General features: G+C 33.1%; 1 protein-coding gene across 1 annotated transcript; it reads right to left on the reverse strand.

Annotated features, from left to right (window-relative positions):
* Positions 1-10,426: 10,426 nt before the first annotated feature.
* LOC143049351 (uncharacterized) lies at positions 10,427-15,656 on the reverse strand. Its single transcript, XM_076223022.1, has 4 exons — positions 15,508-15,656; positions 13,078-13,215; positions 11,512-11,616; positions 10,427-10,605 (listed from the first exon to the last, which is right to left on the reverse strand). The coding sequence occupies exons 1-4, from the start codon at positions 15,556-15,558 to the stop codon at positions 10,471-10,473; spliced, it is 429 nt and encodes a 142-aa protein (XP_076079137.1). The 5' UTR covers positions 15,559-15,656; the 3' UTR covers positions 10,427-10,470.
* Positions 15,657-21,148: the final 5,492 nt, after the last annotated feature.

Below are 21,148 nucleotides of genomic sequence, written 5' to 3' on the forward strand. Positions count from 1 at the left end.
CTTGTATGTTTCAGACTTTACAAAACTTTAGCTGTCTTGTTCACGTTTTCATACTCTCCGTCGTTGAAAATATTTGGCTTTACAATATTTTCATCTCCAGCGTTCCCGATTAAGGTCATTTTAGAATCGCTTTTAAGGCGCATTGATATAAAAATAAAAAGATATAGTATGATTGCCAATGAGACAATTATTTACCAAAATTCGAATAAAGTAGATGTAAACAAGTATAAGCAATAATACGACCTTCAGCAATGAGTCGAGATAAAAACCATAAAATATGTTTCATATTCTTTTATATTATTCATTTTAGTTCAGTTAAAGTTATGTGTCTTTTATTTTATGCCTGGTTCAAAGTGTTGATATTTTTATCTGTTCTTTTTGTTTGTCTTCTTAAATTATAAATTTTGATTGGTGGATTTTTTTAAACCGTGTCTACTATGTCACGTGTTGAATACTTGTCTTTGAACTTGGGGGCATTTTTTGTTCATGGCATATCTGTAAAGATTTTCTTAATTCATTGACATCTCTAATTTTTGGACTCGAAAAGATATGATTGTTTAGATATTGATCTGTTGTTGAAACCTGTATTTCAACTCTAGTTTGTTATAAATAAGACGTTGAAAGGGGTGATTTGTTTGTCTTTTTATATCGTTTATCTGTGATAAAAAGGAAAATCACAAGGAAAATTCCGAGGAAAATCAAAGAAAAGTTCCGAATCAAATGGTGGATTAAACCTGGTTAAACAGCTAGCTAAATCTCGCACTTGTATGACAGTTGCATCAAACTCTATTGTATTGACAAAGATGCGTAAACAAAACAAACAGACACAATAGGTTACAATGTCAAAAAAAGGGGTACAGCAGTCAATATTATGTTATAATCGGAATCACTATAAAAACACACAAATGTAACAAAGAAGCACAAAAGGTCATACATCAAATTTAACAACCACTCATTGTTTTTTATGCGATTTTATTTATCTATGTAAAATCCATTAAAAAAAGAAATATAAAGTTTAAAGAACTGAGTGTTCTTGCGTGTGTTCGCGCTGTATTTCTGTCACGTAGTGTTGTCATTTTAGCAATACTATTTTTTTTAAATGTCATATACATTTGTAAGAGGGAGGTTTGGCTAGACATAAAACAAGGTTCAACCGACCATTTTCCTCTTAAAATGTCCTGTACCAAGTCAGAAATATTGCAGTTGTTATCAAGTAGTTCGTTTCTATGTATTTTTCGTTTGTTTTTGTTGCACCCCAGTGTTTCTGTTGTTCCTTTGTTTTCCTCGTATAGTTGATGTATTGCCATCTGTTTTGGTTTGTAACCCGAATTTGTTTTCTTTCAATTGATCAATTTCTTTTAAACACCGGTATATTTTTGTTACATTATTTTAACGCGCAAGTACACAACGCAAGATGCTTTTATGTAAAGCATAAACCTATATGACCATGATCAACTGATATTATCCATATTAGGACACTTTTCTATAAGTCAGTAACATATATTACCATTATAAAATTATATTCACCATATTATTTTTTAGGGCAATTGCAATCTCCATGTATCAGTTTTAATATTCATAAACCTATCACATATTCATCCATTTACACTAACAAATCTTACGACAAACCAGACTCAAAAATGGTTTGATTCAAATCATACGTACAGTAGCTTTGACTGAACGCCACAAAAATTTACTTTTACATGATGATGTAAAACTAAAAACATACATATTTCTATTTTGAATTATCTCATTTGGTTAAGTTTCGTGGTTAGAACAGTTGTTTTGTTCTTAACCGATGGCTAATTTATTTGGTAATGTTAAGGGTAAAGCATGAATCAATTTACAGTCCACTATCCATTATTGTTTGATGCATAATCATTTAATTTACTGACATCATCGAGAAAAATGTAAAATTAAAAAAAAACGAACTCTAAGGAATATTTAAAACAAAAGGTCCCTCATAAAATGGCAAAATAATGTTTTAAGTTTTAATTTTATCCTGTTTAGACTCTATTAGAGAGGGGCGTAAGATACCAGAGGGATATGTCATGGAACGATCGATGAGAAGTCAAGGTTTTGTTCATTTAGGTAACATAAAGATGAATCCACAGTGACAATAAGTTTGTTACTTTTGGATGATGTGTTTTACAACAATCAATCGATATAAGCAGTAAAGGCTGACTTAATACATGAGCTTCTTATGAAGGTTGAAACAAAAAGATTCCATTATCAGACTAGTTTCAACGTGTCCTACCCATCAAACTTGAACTAAAAGGATACAACATATACAGTTAACTTGATTAAAACAAGAAATTGTCATGCAGGGTCGATTGGAAACAAATCTATTCGACAACAAAAATTGTAAATTTAACAATTCTATATAGCAAATTTTCTGTAGCGCCTGCATACTGAGTATAACTATCCAATTTTATATTGTATTCCAAAGCTTGTATTCTTATAATGATTTTCTAAATAGAGGCCTGCTGCTAACAAGGAAGCTGTTAAACACAAGTGGTAAAATTGAATCATCTCTTTGAACACTTTACTGAAGCAATAAGAGATTGATTGACCGTTATTGCACCACATTGGTTTCATAAATGACGATGGATATGTGCCACATGTGGAGCATTATCGGCTTTTCCTGCTTGATGACATACTTTCACCCTAGTTTGGTTCACAAGGGGTATGTGTTGCTCTTGTTAAGTGTTGTTCTCTGTACTTGTTTTAATTTTCAATATCTGTGATATGTATATCGGTAACAATCTCGTCTATCTTTTGTCATGAAATACATGATTCATTTTCAACTTTTCACATTCTGGTCAGCTAGAACATTTATATGACCGATGGTTCATTAGGGTTTTTTCTATGTTTTGGGGTCAGATGAGACAACTACCAATCTGCTATAAGTTAAATCTTAAACACTTGATTTAACAAATCAACGTTTTATAGGATTAAATCGGCGGATGTCGTATGCGGTTTAACATCTGCTCACCCTTCCAGAGCGACTGACTCTAATTATTGGTGTTGTTACCTAGTCTTCGGTTTTTTATGTTGTGTAATGTGTTTTGTGCTTTGTAGTTTTTTGGGGTTTTTTTTGTCGTTTTTTGTTTTATAATACATTTGTCAGTTGGTTTCCACCTTATGAGTTTGACTATACATTCGTTATATATATGCTCTCAAGGGATTAGAAAAAATTATAAATCATATGATCACTTAAAACAAGAAGACTAAAAAAAGGTAGCTGTAGTATACTGATGTTCAGAACTTGTTAATGTGTTATATCATACCAATCAAAAACGAAAATTAATGAATTGACTTTAAATTGGAATTTTTTTTGCTGTTCGTACATGTACATATAATATAACAGTTTATATATTGTTCACTGAGTTCTTTGTTTTGCAAAATATTAATTAGGTCAGGAGCAAGTACAAGACTTTTAGAAGCACTAAATTTGACATTTGGCCTATTTGATAAGTACAATTATAAGTACATGTATTACACAACTGAATAGTGTATACAAACTTAGCATGTCTTTATTTTTATCTTCTATGGGTTACTAGGTTTAAGAATGAAGACATGCCGTGAAATGTTATAATTAGAAAGTTCTATACCTAAAGTTGTTGCTCCATAAACCGTGCCTGACAGAGGTTAACCACTTCCAAAACGATTAAGATTTGTAGATGATATTCACTAACACAATTTGTTGGAGAATTAAAACGTCCTTGTCAATCTTGATACAATATTAAGGAGGCTCGAGGGTACAAAAATTTCATCACAAATTTAAACAATTTTTTTTCATTGCAAATTTTATTTATTACTTTATTTGTTGTTACTTTAACATATGGTACAAAAATTAACCAAAACAATCAGTTTTTTTTTGCCCCAGATGACTTTTCAAACGTATATGTCATTGAAAAAGCTCCAAATCATTTCCCTTTGGTGCAAAAATGCCAAATCTAACTTTCCTAGCAGATATTTTTATTACATGTAACTGATCATTTCTATCATTTTTTGAAACTTTATAAATGTTTGCCCTGGTTTTATCTGTCATGGTAATAGAACTTACCGAAATTTAATTGTACATACTAGAAAAAATATTTGATATATTTTCTCAATGTTATTATAAAAACACTGCAAATTCTTAAAAATATAAGACCAGATATTAAATGTATTATTCAAGTTTAAATTTCTATAACATCAAAATAAGCAGCCTTTCGTGATATTGTCAGAGAAATACATAAAACTATCTGCATTAAACTCTTTCAGATCGTCAGCTGACCATAAATAGTAATTGTGAGTCCCTACCTAACCAAGCATTAAAGTCTGAAATTTGAAAAAAAATAGTGCTACGGTTATATTTTTCTAAATATTCAGAAAATGACAGAAAGCCCTGAAATGAGAAATGTAAAACAATTCAAACTACAAAACTAACCGCCTGAATTGTGTACTAAAGAATAAATGAAAATAAATATGACTTACAGCAAAAGACTATAACCCCTGGATTACAAGCTATTGATTTGGTATAGTCACTCACATAATGTGGTGGGGTTTAACTTGTTAGATGGCGGCAAATCCTCAACCTACCCCTGACATGGGACAGTGGTGCAACATCATTAATCAAGAAACAATAAACAAACAAAATATGATAAAATGTAAAAAATGGTAACCACTCAAATGCAGACGTCTAACTTAGGATAAGCACATATAGAATGTGGCGGTGTTTAACTAGCTTCAAGCCAACCCTCCTGTACCCTGGATAATGGAGAAGCATTATAACATAATAAAAAACTATAACAATCTGCGGAAAGTTCTGAACTCTTCAGATGTATAATAAGCAAAATATATCTTACACAAACACAGATGGACATGACAGTGGACTTATGTAACCTAAAATATTATCCCCAATAAAATATTGTCCATCGGACAAAATTCCATATAAAATATTGTCCGCGGACACTTTTCATAATGAAATACTCTCCTCTCTTAAAAAAAAATTGTATCCTTATCCATGAAATTTTGTCACCTTTTTCGGATCAATATTTCACTATGAAATTTTTCAATATGTGAAAAATATAAAAATAAAATCGTCCCATGGACAATATTCCATTGAGAAAAATATGTTCACTATGAAAAACTGTCCATGAAAAATCAATTTCTCAATCAAATTATAAAAAAAATCAACAGAGTTCACAGGCATGCAGCATACACATTTTATATTGATACAACTGAAATCATTCTGTAAAGCATCTATACTTAACTTTTTCAATGAATTTAATCATTTTTATAACCTTAATGATATAACTCCGCATCTAGGCTTGCGCTTCCTATCATAATTTTTCATGCAAAGTAGTTGCTGTGGATGTGTTCCAGACCGTAGGAGTATTTGGACCGTACGCGTACTTGTTTAAAATACTCATACGGTCATACCGTACGCGTACGGTCTGATTTATAGAAGAAGTTTGTCAAGTTTACTAGATACAAATGCATATTATAACAGATCAACATAACTTAACTCTCAAATTGATATAAAAAAAAGTTCAATTGTAATTGAAATAAAAACTATATATTTTAATTATTAAAAAACAATTACGCTAATTAAAGTTCAACTCTTGTATTTAGCGTGTCGATCAGTAATACTTTAATTGAATTATGACAATCATGCTCTCTGAAATTGAAGATATCGGAAATAAACATAATGTGGAAGGTCAACTGTTTTATAATATTTGTATTTAGCAACTTTACAAAAAAATGCAAATGCAAAGGAACATGCATGAAGGACGCCTCCGAGTTCGGGAATGTCTCGCTGCATTGAAGACCTGTTGGTGACCTTCTGCTGTTGACTGCTTTATGATCGGGTGGTTGTCTCTTTGACACATTCCCCATTTCCATTCTCAATTTTATGAACTGCAAACATGTAAATTTTAAAAATATTACATTTCTTGTGGTAGGAAGTGTCACCCTCGGCGAGAGTACCGAAATAGGATTCAGATATGCAATTAAACAAATATTCAATATAACGTTTTTATCAATCTAATTGTAATAATAACAATTTGTAAAACTAAACAATAAAGATTGTGATAATTGTTTGTTTAAATTTACCCCATATGATCAAAAAACATGTATGGTCAGCTGGTACTGATCCATACGCGTATACTCATACGGTCAGAATACTCATATGGTCTGGAACAGATGCATATAATCCATGGGAAGCTGGATCTGCGAACCCTTCCGGAGCACCTTATATCAACCAAGTTTTGGGTTGGGTTTGTGTTGCATAGTCCTTAGTTTTCTGGTTGTGTTTTGTGTACTATTGATTGTCTGTGTGTATTGTCTTCTTTCATTTTTAGCCATGTCGTTGTAAGTTTATTTTCGACTGATGAGTTTGAATGACCCTCTGGTATATTTCGCCCCTCTGGTATATTTCGACCCTCTGTTGCTGATTGCTAAGAAGATCATAAAACCAGGGTTCCTAATGATAATTTTGAAGTTAACACGCCTAACTTTTTATAGACCATATAATGATCTAGCAGAGCGTTATGGAATACCTGCTTCATAGACGACCAAAAGCTATGACTATAGTTTGTAGGTATAACAAGCTGTGGTATGAGAGAACTCTCTATTCAAGTAATAAACAGTGAAAAGTTATTACAGGTCATATCACAGCCTTCAACACGGAGTCTTGGCTACAACGAACATGTATTTGTATATATATCAATTGTTACAATTCAACAAGATGCTGTGTTTTATGTGAACTATTTCTGATGTTGAGGAGACTGAACAGAGAAGAGATTATATTACTTTAATAAATGCAACAGTAGTATACCGCTGTTCGAAACTCATACATCGATAGAGAAATAAAAACAAATCCGGGTTACAAACTAAAACTGAGGGAAACGCATCAAATATAAGAGAACAACGACACAACAGAAACGCAACATTTAGATGTATCACACATAGAAACGGACTATAATATAACAATGGTCATTTTCCCGACTTGGTCCAGGACATTTTAAGAAAAAAATAGTGGGTTGAACCTGGTTTTGTGGCATGCCAAACATCCCCTTTTATTGCAATGTTAAAGATAATATTAAAATGACATGATTTTCAATTTCGTGTCAATTTCACGATTAAGGCAGTACAAATGTGTCAATTTTCACTGAATCTCTGTTGCGGATGACATCCCATGCATGTGTCACAACTATACCCCTCATGACTTGTTCATACTGTTATAAGTGACAAAAACAAATGAAAAATTTGAAACAACTCATTAGCTGTGTTTCCTTTCATAATCTAACTGCGTTTTGTGTTTCAGTTTGTTGTTGCATTCAGTGTTCGGTTTTTATTTTCATTTATAGAACATACGTTTGTGTTTTTTCATATTGATTCGCTTGGAAATTTGCAATATGTATGCTCTTCTTTTAAGACAAATATATGGGCAATGCTGTATCCATGAAACTTGCAAACGTATTTTATTCATATACATATATATATATTTATTTATTTTTATTTGATGCATGCGTAAAGAAACAATAAAATAAATCCCTTGTATCAATTACGTGTAAAGAAGAAGAAAATTAACACTATATGGTATACCATCGACGAGTATCAACAATTTCGTATATTCTCAACACGTTTTGTATACTTTACCTCAAATTTGGTTAAGCCAATATTCAAAGCTATTTTTAAATAGTTTGAATGTCAGTTTCAGACAATGGCATTTATGAGAAACCACTGCGATCAAAAAATGCTCTTTTTATGTCAAGAGAATGCAGATGATCCAACATGTAAATATTGCTAAAACCTCGAAATATTGACGTAAGCTTGGACACAACATTCGATAACGAATTCTAGTATGGTTGAATGCGTGCTTGTCAAAAAAAGAGTTGGAGGATTAATGATAGCGGATTGAATAGTATTTTTGATTTTTTTCTTACATAATGTGATTATTGTGAGTCCAGTATATCTAGCATAGATTTGACCCTAACCTTGAAGTAATTGCAACCGAAGATTTTTAAGTTTTAATCTTTAGCATTATACCCAAAATATACCCAGTAAAAAGTCCCATGAAATCTAACTTGAGGAAAACAAAAAAAAAACATGATTTTGAAATTCTTATGAAGATTTGCATTCATATTGGAGATAACTCTGCAAAAAAGGTTGAAACGTAAATCAAACTTGATACAAAATTATATTTTTGTCGCTTCTATTTAACAGAATGTATTGATTCTTGATATTTCAGGCGTCTATAGAGTATAACAAATAACGCTATAATTGTTTCATATCTAAATCTTTTATCAAGATACAACCTAGATTTTATAATTCATTAGTTGACCATTTATTGGATTTTTTAGTTTGTCAAGGTAAATAATCTCAAATTGAAAAAAAATAATTAAGCTTATATATTCTTCTTTTTTTGGTTAAAACTTTCTTTAAAAAAGGTAGAAGCTGAACAGATATAATTTACAATTATAAACAATTCCAAATATTCACATTATTTTAAAAATGGTCACAAAGCCATAAATAAGCAATTTCTTTAATGAAACATGTGTAAACAAAAAATAGAGAAATACCCATAACGCATAGGTTTTGTACATTTCATGAGCAGAAGATAATATAATATATTCAAATACGAACTTACAAAGCATCATATTTTACAAGAATTTTTAGAAAATCAACCAAAGACTGACAAAAAATACTCATTTTTGCAGAGTTATCTCCCTTTCCGATGTTAATTTCCATAAGAAATTAAAAATGTTGGTTTTGAGTTTTCCTCAAGTTAAATTGTATTGGACTGTATATATTTGGGGCTTAATTCTATAGATTAGAACTATGCAATTAGTTTGAAGTTCAAACTTAGTTTGACTGGACGAACTGTTTTTGCTGAGGCGTAATCATATACATTGTGACGCCATCACGAGTTGGTTGACCGTTATGGAATAACCGTTTCACAAATGATATCGGATATGTTCCTTAAGTCGTAACTACAATCCCCTTCCCTTTCATGAATGTGACCTACCGAATTAGACCATTTACCGGATTTGTAATCACATAAGCAACACGACGGGTGCCGCATGTGGAGCAGGATCTGCTTACCCTTCCGGAGCACCTGAGATCACCCCTAGTTTTTTGGTGGGGTTCGTGTTGTTTATTCTTTAGTTTTCTATGTTGTGTCGTGTGTGCTGTTGTTTGTTTGTCTTTTTCATTTTTAGCCATGGCGTTGTCGGTTTGTTTTAGATTTATGAGTTTGACTGTCCCTTTGGTATCTTTCGTCCCTCTTGTATTACCATTTCGTTGATGGTAGTAGATGAATGATAGTATTATAACTTGTATTAAACCTTTCATTTGACATTGTTGCATGCTTTGTCAAAACAATCACATCCCTCCGTGTGTTTTAAAATTTGTGTTTTTCTGTGTAAATAATATTTGGTAGAACGATTTTTTCGAAAAACTAAGGATTTTCTTATCCCAGGCATAGATTACCTTAGTCGTATTTGGCACAACTTTTTGGAATTTTGGATCCTCAATGCTCTTCAACTTTGTACTTGTTTGGCTTTATATATATATATATTGATATGAGCGTCACTTGTGAGTCTTATGTAGACGAAATGCGCGTCTGGCGTACTAAATTATAATCCTGGTACCTTTGGTAACTATTTTGTAAGTGTTGTTTTTTACGCTTACTATAGTAATTAACTATAGACATACACATGCAAGAAAGAATACAATGTGGTTTTTGCAGCTCTATTTCATCACTAATATTGGAGGTTAATCGAGTTTTACCATAAAAACGCTTCCACTGTCCACGTATTTGACATAAAACACAATCGCGCACATAAAACTAGATACACATAGTTCCCACGTGTTCCCTTTTAACCCATTAATAATAACAAAATGGTAAATAAACTCATCAGCAGATACTAGGATTGAAATTTCATATTTGCGGTTCGTCTACAAAAGACTCATCAGTAACGTTCTAAAATGATATAAGATAATATTCGATATGCAATGCTGCTAGAACGCTGTTCAGACAAGCATTGAAATCTGTGAGAAAAAAATTTTGATTCGGGGCATTATTAAAAAGGTATCATTTTCTGTTACTTAAGGTGATACCCAACACTATACCCCAAAACAAACTGTCGTTTAATTTTTCTTGTTTCTCTCTCATTGATAAACTAGGGTCAGCTTAACATCGTATTTACTTTTATATATTCTCTCTGATTTGGAATCGGGAAAACTTGTGTAAATGGCACATAAATCAAGAGTTTTTATACAAGTCCACTAGGAGACGAAATTACATTGTTCATACTTAAAAAGATTTTTGGTATATTTAATAAATGTTATTATTCAAACACTGAGATTAATTAAAAAGATGAGACCAACCATTACCATTCGAATTAAGATTGTAATAACTATAACACCAAAATAAGAAGCGTTTCATCATATATTCAGAAGAATGAATAATTTTCTCTAAACTGCGTAAACTCTGTACACCTTCCCGCCGGCTTTTCTACATTGCTGTCCCCATGACTGGATTCGAACTTCAAGATCGTCAGCTGACCATAGATAGTAATTGTTGCTTCTTATTTGACCAAGCATAAAAATCTGAAATTAAAACAAAGGACAGTGCTCTGATAAGTGCTTGCTACATATTCATTTAAATGAATTAACAAAAAAAATAATTGAGATTTATATATTTTATATCAACATCAGGATTGAAATGCAATGACTCACATTGGTTGGTATGAAATTGTCACAGCAGGTATATTTTTATACCTCTTTTGCTATTACTTTTATGACAATTTGTTTCTATATTCATTCAGTGAGACCATTACAGCAGTTGTCAAACTAATTCCAAATAATTTCCTTTAATGATTTCTTCCTTCGGCTTTACAAATTCGTGATTGATGATTGTACTGTGCAAAAAAGCGATATTTTACATTTCCTTTTATCTAAAGTTGTCCGGAGTATAACATTTTTTTTTATCACGAAGTAAGCACCATTTTCATTTACTTTAGCGAAGTTTGTCTCTCTCTTATATTTCCTATCATTTTTTCTCATTTTTTTTTTTTTGCTTATTAAAGGTAGACTACAAAACCAAGGGTTCTTGTGGTTAAGCTAATAATATCTATTCTTATATTTTCGAACCTTATCATTGATTGGTGGACCTTTATGGAATATACGTTTGATAGATGACCACAGATTATATTCCACATCTTTCTTTACAACTATCTTATTTATACAAATTCATTGGAAATTCAAAATATGTGTGTTTTTCTTATGAATAAATACTAGTATATGGATAGTGCTGTATTTTTTTCGTACGTTGTTTTTTTCAAAACATATTATATTTCAAAGATATTCATCTATTTTCCATGTGTACCGAAAAAATATAATCCCTTATACGAACACAAAAAAAACTCTAGAGAAGAGTAAAACATGATGGTATACCATCATCGAGTATTAATAATTAGGAATATTTGTTAACCTGTTTTTTTATTGATTCTTTACCTCAAATTTGGTTAAACCATCTGTTGTTTGAATAGTTTGTATGTCAGTTTCAGACAATGGCATTGCGTAACAATCCTTATGGTGAAACCATGCGATCAGTAAATGCTGTAAAGGAAACAATATTTCATTTAAAAGAGAACGTTTTTGTATTCAATCACTGTATATACTCCACCAATCTATCATTTCTTATTTTGTAACTGTTTATACTTTTTTCAATCCGCTTGTATTATCTGATTGTTGACTGCATGTCACCTTTCTATGTTTGGGCAAATTTGAAATTATTGCTTGTCGAATTGGTCACATCAAATCCGAATTAAGGTGGTACCTAACACTACAGGATGATAACTCTTTAAAATCAGCAGAACGTTTTAGTAACGTTGTGTTCTCGTGGGAATATTAGGCTTCTCAATGATCAAAATAAGTGTTTGTCAAACTGCTATATGACCAGTGTATTTTTTCTGATTAAGGTGGTACCTAACACTACAGGGAGATAACTCTGTAAAATCAGCTAAACGTTTTAATTACGTTGTGTTGTTAAGGGGATATTAAGCTTTGCAATGATCAAAATAAGTGTTTGTCAAACTGCTATATAACCAGTGTAATTTTTCTGATAAAACGGTTGGTTCAAATTTTTTGATTTTTTTATATTTTTGTAAAAGGATCAATGTAAATACTTTGTCAAAATTTTAAGAAAATTAAACGAGCCAAATTAATTTTAGTTAAAGTGTTCGGTACCACCTTAAACGGTTTGTTCAAATTTTTTGAAATTTTTATATTTTTGTCAAAGGTTCAAAGCAAATACCGTTTGTCAAAATTTTAAGAAAATTAAACGAGCCAAATTAATTTTAGTTAAGGTGTTAGGTACCACCTTAAAGTTGTCATGTTCTCATCACGCTCAAAGATAACCTGTAAGAATTGTGATGGTTGAATGTTCTTATCCCTTCAAAAATAGATTTTTCCAAAGTAAGTCCTAGAGCGAATCTAATGTTGATTACTGTACACTAACTTATTTTACCACCGGTTTATTTTCGAGAGTAGAAAAATAATGCGATCATGTCAAAATTGAATCATTCCTTATCAAATTACGTGAAGTATTTGAAAATTGAGAAATAAAATTGCCGCAAAATGGGCTACACACGTAAATAAGTTGCTTAACAGTATACCGAGCCACACTATACAGAATCTGTAAAATGATTTTTGGAAACGAAAACAGAAATTGTGCATAGTCATATGTCAGAGGTGGCTGTAAGCGTTTCTTAGATTTTAAGAATCATGACAAATTGAAATCAGCAGACTTTTAACCATTTTTTCATTAATTTTGACCATTCTTTGATACGGTATTGTCCATTCATGGTTTTTCTTGTTCGGATATTTTTAACAGCTTTTTTATAAAATGATATTTATTGATACTCATATGTCCCTGTTGTTATTTCAGTGTTTTTGTTACCATAAAAGAATCTTTGTTGGTCTTCAGTAGGGTTTATTAGGGAATTTTATTCTCAACCTATTTTACATTCAAAAAGTTCTTTTAAATATTTGATTTTAAGATTATTAGCCGAGTAATACCTCTGCTGACCATTTGGAGTACGTGAAATAAATATCGTCATACAGTTGAGGTTCTGGAGTAGGCCTAGGCTTACGGGTGGTGGGATGCGTCAAGGTACTCTTCAATGTAGTCTGTGTTGTTGCAGAGGAGGAAACATACTATAAAATAAATAAATATTATTCTAAAAGTTTCTTCCTTTTCATAATTTCTCATAACATTCGCCTTATTGTGCGTTGCTAAAATTGCTAAATACCATAAGGGGATTTTACTCAAGGAAGTGTAGCAATAATCGATTTGTTTTTGTCATATCTAAAACTCGAAGGTAAAATTATAAGCCATGTAGTCAGGACATCGGTTTTGGCATGCTTTTTAATACATGTACATTATGTCTGTAAAATTCGAGTTCATTGAATTTTACAATTTTGCTTATACTCATGTTGTCAACTCCCTCAGGAGAAAATAACATTTGAAAATACCTGTACCAAGGTAGGAATATGACAGTTGTTGTCCATTCGTTTGATGTGTTTTATCATTTGATTTTGCCATTTGATTATGGACTTTCCGTTTTGAATTTTCCTCGGAGTTCAGTATTTTTGTGATTTTACTTTTTGAACATGTGTACATATCAAGTTTTCCAACAAGGATATAAAAATAGAAAGTAAAATTATTTAAACCAATGTATACAAAGAAAAAAACATTATATAAATAACACATAGCTGAGAGGGTGATAGAGCAGATTGTTACCCCGAGAAAACATTGTCAACTGAGGCGAAGCCGAGGTTGACAATGTCTTTTCGAGGGGTAACAATCTGCTCTATCACCCTCTCAGATATGTGTTATTTACTTTATTATACTGAATGTTCTGTTATTAATGTCGATTAAATTTAAAATTCAAAGTAATAAACTATTACATCTTGTCCATAACCATCCGTATTTAATAAAGCGCACACTTGATCAAACGTCTCCGTGAAGGGTAATAGAGTATTTGACATAAGATAAGAGTTGTATTTAATAAAGCGCACACTTGATCAAGCGTCTCTGTGAAGGGTGATAGAGTATTTGTCATAGGATAGAGTCGTGTTTAATAAAGCGCACACTTGATCAAGCGTCTCCATGAAGGGTAACACAGTAAATTGACACCCTCGTATTAGCCAATCAAAATCTGGCATTTTGACATGAAGTATAATAAAATAAATTGCTTCACGTAGTAATCATTTACATTGACTTTGTTTTTAATTAATTTTATTGTTTTATGTGTCAACAAATAATTATCATTCTGATTCTATTGGTTACTTCTTATTTTTTTTTAATGTAAAATAGACATTGAATATGAATCTAAATTTTAATATTTTATACATTTTCCATTTCCTTTCTATGCATGACCGTGTAAATCTTCTGGTACGTAAAAGAATACTTATGAAATGCATAAAGATCCATAAACAAATATCTTCTTTCATTATTTGCCCATTTTTATCAGCTTTAAATTAGTTTGCCGGTATAAATGACAATATGTTTGCAATTTATGACAGGTATATTCTTTTCTTTTTTTTTTTACTTTAATTTTGAACCATCTGTTAACAAGTGGAAGTCTTGAACGGTTTTCCCGAGACAATTGTAACGGCCAAAAACATTAAAACATTCGAACGAAGAGTAAATAAATATTGGAAAGAACATCCTATGATTTCTGACTACACAGTAGATTACAACTTCACGATCGGAGGTAGTAGCACAGTAATTAAAGGTGATAGTGACAGTAAAATAGAGCCAATATAGAGCAAGCTGATCTCTAGCTGCGTTTGGATACACTTAGGTAGACTTAGGTAGGTAGGTAGTTAACAAATAACACTAAACGAATTATGGATACGCTGTTGTTGATTCGGTGAGCCTATATATAAGTTGTAAAAAAAACTGTGAAAAACCGAAGTTAGTTAGTTGAGACAAATTGAATGTTCGTGTGTGAAGGAGCTGATAAGATTTGGTTTACATCAAGAAAATCCAGCAAAAATAATGATATTCAACTTCAACTTAATTGATAATTTATTGTTCTGATAAAAAATCAACTGCATGTTTCTATTGATTCGGTATCGACGATGCTTTTATCAATCATTATGCCAGTAAATTTCCAGTATATAAAATTATGTAGCATTAAGGTGACACCATCTACAATTTAATCGTTCAAAACATCTTTATAACAACGCTTCTTATTACATTCAGTGTGTATATATGCAGCAGTGATCGAGTAATAAGACATAGAATAAATAACAATGCGACAACCAGTTACAAAATACCATAGGACAAAGATGTAAACAACCACAGGCCACCACGACCTTCATAATTTGGTCATTATAACGACCAAAACTAAAACCATATCATTAGCTATAAAATAAAACAAAAAATGAAGATAATGTATATCAGACGACATATATACCTCTAATTTGTAAATCTCATACCTGTATTAATAAAATTACAAATGTTAATCCAAACAAATATTTGGTTGTCATTGTATGGAACTATGTTTCACGTTTAGTCTAGCTTATCTCATGGACCGCATACACCTTATAATTATATGTAAATATACTGCTTATCTAACACAATCTGACGTCTATAGTCTATAAGTACTCTCTCTCAATGGGTCTTCAACTCAGAGAGAAAACCCCACAGCTGGCTTCTTAAACATATTGTACTAGCTCAGTGAAAATGGACGTCATACTAAACTCCAAAACATATAAATGAACTAAAACTTTTAAAAAATACAAGACTAACAAAGACCAGAGGCTCAAGACTTGGATCAGGCGCAAACATGCGGCGGAGTTAAACATGTTTTGTGAGATCTCAACTCTCCTCCTATACCTCTAGCAAATGTAGAATAAAAAACACAAACAGCAATGCGCACAGTAAAACTCAGTTTAAAAGAAGTTACAGTCCGAATGGATAACAATAGAAACTTAGCAAAATGTCAATGATACATAAATTAACAAAGGGATACTGGCAGTTAATGACATGCCAGCTCCAGACCTCCATTAAACTGACTGAAATATTATGTCTTCATCCTATGAACATCAAGCATAATCCCTCCTGTTAGGGGTTTAGTATCATACCATCATAAAATATATGAGAACAGCAACTGGTTTTATAATAAAAATGATGATATCCGATGCAACGCGCGACCCACGAGTGAATCAATATTGATTCCAAAGTATGCAATCCTTAATGACAATAGTATTGTAACTATAATATCCCTTCTGAAGAAGTCGGTTTAAAGGTTTGGCTATCTTTTGAGGTGAATGCCGATATTTTTGTGCGTTTGTAAAGAATATTACCATAAAAGATTGGATGTGAAATACCTGACTGCATAAGATGTCTGCATGTTGATTTATATTTCATATTCAGTAAAATATGTATGAAATAACAAAATGCTTCCTTGGGGAGATAACCTAAAATACTATTCTTTTGAATAAAGACTTTTTGAAACCAAAAAGCGATTATCTCCCCTTCCTACAAACATATTGCAATTTCAAATATTTTACTGAATATGAAATGTTTTTATTCACATAGTGTGTGATTCTTATAAATATAGAATACTTTTCGAAAGAAAAACTCTATAAAAGCTTAGTTTTGACATTTTTATAGCAATTCAAAATAAAACAGTTCACCTTTAGTATGGTAATGGCAATAATATAACTATACAGATTGATAGACTGATTTAGGAAATACATCAATACAGTGGAGTTACAGACTTATAGGATTGTAAGTATGATTTATTTTATCACTTTGCACTTTCACATTTTGGCTGAACAGTTTGTTCAAATTTTTGACCAGTTGAACAATTTGATTTAATAAAACAAATTGCAATTGGGTCAAAATTTTGAATGAGTTGCAATTGGTGAATAGCAACACTAACAGTCAAGTCACTGTAAGAGATAATGATGTCTATCGTTTTTTTTTTTTTGGAAATAGAAATTAGGTCCTAAATATTTGTATTGTTCGTACGAAATTTTCTTTGATTGTGATGTTATTTTACATGTGAATTTATTACAGCAATGCAAGGACCCCAACCTTCATTATTACATTTAGAAAGAAAAAAAAGAACATATCGTATAAATATCTGTATATCATGCAATGTTTGTATTTGTCTATTCGTGAAATTAACCGTAAATTTCATATTTCGATGACAGCAAACAAATCTAAAATACATGGGACACGGTTAATCACTTTCAGAATTCTAATATCTTAGCAGAGTACAATTGATTGATGTTTGCTTAGAGTCCAGTGGAAAATAATTCATCATGTCCAATACAATTTTATCTCCAGAAGATTATAATTAAACATAATCAATGAAAATCGGGAAGGCGGCGGGGCGGGGCTTCATTCCGATCCAGGCCATTTTATATATATATTTGTTTGAATTTAAAAAAATTGCATGGGGTGGGATCAATATACCATTACCATGATTACTTAAATATTCAAATTTTAAAGTAAATTTGGATTTTATTAGATAAATACTTACCATCATAAATTCTGAGTGTAACCCCAATTGCGTCATAGGTCAGATGGAAAATCCCAACTAAAAATAAACGTACTCTCACTGGTCCGGACATATACCCCTGTTTGCCCATATTCTTCCATTCAATTTCCTCAAGACAGAAACATAAGGAAAGGGGATGAAGGGGAGGTGGGTGGGACCTATAATTTATGATGGTAAGTATTTATCTAATAAAATCCAAATTTACTTTAAAATTTGAATATTTTATAGCTATAAATACGTTACCATCATAAATTCTGAGTAACAGAATCTAACGTAAAGCTGAATCCCCTGTAACAGAAGAAACAGGAGGAAAGTTCAATCTTTGTGCTGAAACTATAGGTCCAAGAGAGTATAAACTTTCGGCAAAAGTAGCCATAGATTGGAGGTAGTGAGATATAAAAGAGTTCTCATTTCTCCAGAAACCTGCAGACAGTACCTCTTCTAAAGATGCACTGTTAAACAGAGCCCAGGATGTAGAGATACCCCTAACATCATGAGCTTTAACATTAAAACTATTTAAAAGTTCTGCCTTAGAAGAACCATAAGCTAAAGATATGCATTTGCATATCCAAGTAGAAATAGTTTTAACAGAAAGATCTGAGATTCCTTTTTTAATAGGAATAAAGAGTCTTGAGTTAGAAACAGAACGTAAACTACACGTTCTTTCCAGATAAATAGATAGGATTCTTACTGGACATAAAAGTACAGAAATAGAATCGCTAGGGAGTGCAGGAATCACAACTGGTTCTGCACCCTTATCTGGAATCTGATTCTTTGCCAAAAAAGCAGGATCCGTTAAAAGAGTAACAGAAGATTTATCCCTGTTAAATCGAAGGCAAGCATCAGAAATAGAGAAGGCATGGATTTCACTCCTTCTCCGTCCAGAAGCCAAAGCTAAAAGAAAACAGCATTTATAGGAAAGAAACCTTAAATCTATTGTTTCTGCTGGTTCAAAAGGAGGAAGTTTTAAAAAGGATAAAACTAGTCCAAGGTCCCACTTAGGAACTAAAGTTTTTTGTCTTGGTCTTTCAAGACTAAAACTACGAACCAAAAGAGAAATATGCTCATTGATTCCAAAATCTGGGCCACCAGAAATATGAATAGTTCTTGAGATAGCTGATCTATATCCCTTAATAGTAGAGGGACATAATCCTTTGGATTCAAAAAGAAAAACTAGAAAGTCTGCTAATTGTTGTACAGTGACTTGGAAAGGATCAATTTCCCGCTCACTACACCAATCTGAGAAGATTGACCATTTTGCATCATAGACAATGCTAGTGGAGTCTCTGACAGACTTTGTGAGATGCTTGGTTGCTCCTTCAGAAAAACCTCTCTTTCTGAGGCTAACCCTGAGAGAAGCCAGGCGTGTAGATGAAGTTTTTCTGGATTTTGATAAAGAACCTTGCCCTTGATTTGAGACAGAAGGTCTGGTCTCAGAGGTAGAACTAGAGGACAAGCACATGATAGGCGCAGAAGGTCTGGAAACCAAGACTGTTTTGGCCATGCTGGAGCAATAACTATGATCTTGCAATTTTCCCCTGCTATTTTCTGAAGTACTGGGGAGAGAAACCTGAAAGGAGGGAAGGCGTACCCGAACATTCCTTTCCAAGATAGGCTCATTGCGTCTACCGCAAAAGATTTTGGATCTGGAACCGGAGACACAAATGTTAGAAGTTTGTGATTGAGACTGGTCGCAAACAGATCTATCTGAGGTGACCCCCAATGAAGAGTCACAGCTTTGAAAACTACTTGAAGTAGTTCCCACTCCGTGTTTACTGGAGCAAGGGATCTGGATAGAGTGTCGGCTAGAATATTGAGGTGCCCCGCAATATGTCTCACCACTAGATGAACCTGGAGTTGAAAACACAGAAGGAGAATGTCTCTGGCTATCTGATAAAGAGAAGGTGAATGAGTTCCTCCCTGATTCTTGAGATAAGCTACAACTGTTGTGTTGTCCGTGGCCAGAATGACAGACTGATTCTTTAGAGACATTTGGAAATGATTCAGTGCAAACAGAACTGCTTTCATTTCCAATACATTGATATGCTCTTCCAAAAGATCTGGACTCCAGACTCCCGAGATTGTAAGCCCCTCCAGATATGCTCCCCAACCGAGGGTGGAGGCATCTGTGAATAATGTTAGACTGGGAACTTGAGGGGACAGACATAGGCCCCTCATTACATTTTCCCGTACTAACCACCATTGAAGGTGTGGAAATAAAGGCTGAGTGATTGGAATCAATGCTTCCCATTCTTGTGAAGCTGCAATCCATAACTTGTGCAGATAAAACTGAAGCGGACGAATGTGAAGTCGTCCCAATGGAATTACATCTGCCAGAGAGTTCAATAGACCCAGAAGTTGCAAAAATTGACGTGCTGTGACTGATTGAACCGTCAGGAATAAATGTATTTTCTGACATAGTTTTGTAAATTTCTCCTCTGGTGGGAGGACTAGGCCTACACTGGTTAGGAAATGTTCTCCCAGGAAAACAAAGTCTTGAGACGGAATTATCTCTGACTTTTTCCAAGAGATAAGGAAGCCTAGGGACAGAAAACAATTGATGACCAAGTCTGTCTGAACCCTCAATTTGATTGGGCAAAATTCCTTGAGAAGGGAATCGTCCAGATAGGAATGAATCTGAATAGACAGGGAATGTAGGTGAGCTATAGCTGCCTGCATGATTTTGGTAAAAGCCAAAGGGGCTGTAGACAGGCCAAAAGGGAGAGCCTTGAACTGGAAAACTTTGTTGTTCCAAACGAAGCGAAGGTATTTCCTGTAAGTTTTGGAAATGGGAATGTGGAAATACGCGTCTGAAAGATCCAGAGAAGTAGTCCACATTACTGGTAGGATTGAAGCCCTGATGGATCTGTTTGTTTCCATTTTGAAGTGGGGAACAATAAGAAATTTGTTCAGAATAGATAGGTCTATGACTGGCCTCATTCCTCCAGTCTTCTTTGGAACCAGAAAAAGACGGGAATAAAATCCCGGAGACAGAGTTAAGATCGACACCTCCTCTATTGCAGCTTTTTGTAACATAGTGTCCACTTCTACTGATAGAAGTTGACACTTGACTGGGTCTTGTGTATGAGACAAACTTATTGGAACTGCAGATAGAGGAGGTGGGTTCTTGAACTGAAGTGTTAATCCCCCTCGAATTATTGACAGCACATAACAGTCTGAGGTAATTTTCTTCCACTGATTTAGGACAAAACTTAACCTCCCCCCTACTGGTATTGATTTTTGAGGAACTTGTTGTAAATTTTCCCCTGGGGAAGCTGTCAATAACGTACGAGGGGGCAAGAACCTAGGTACTAGACCCAGGTTTCTTGGAACCCTTAAAACCACCAGAAGGCTTACCTGAGCTTTTTCCTGAGTTATTGGGTTTGTTCTGCGGTTTGCCGTAGTTATTCTTCCTTTTCTTAGCAGAAGAAGGAGGACCACCTGAAGCAGAAGTACTATTAGAACTAGATGTAGCATTAACCGACCTCTTGCCATTAGTAACTTGTACACTAACTTTGACTGGAGGAGGGTTTTTGCTGAGTTCCTCTTGAACCCGCTGTAAGGGT

Source organism: Mytilus galloprovincialis, chromosome 10 (genome assembly GCF_965363235.1).
Source record: "Mytilus galloprovincialis chromosome 10, xbMytGall1.hap1.1, whole genome shotgun sequence".
NCBI lineage: Eukaryota > Metazoa > Mollusca > Bivalvia > Mytilida > Mytilidae > Mytilus > Mytilus galloprovincialis.

Coding starts and splice junctions, on each gene's coding strand:
- LOC143049351 (XM_076223022.1), bottom strand. CDS start 15,558: ATGACAACCAAATATTTGTTTGGATTAACATTTGTAATTTTATTAATA. Junction 11,617..13,077: donor ACTCCAAATGGTCAGCAGAG/GTATTACTCGGC, acceptor TTTCCTTTACAG/CATTTACTGATCGCATGGTT. Junction 10,606..11,511: donor ATGGTTTAACCAAATTTGAG/GTAAAGAATCAA, acceptor TTTTAATTTCAG/ATTTTTATGCTTGGTCAAAT.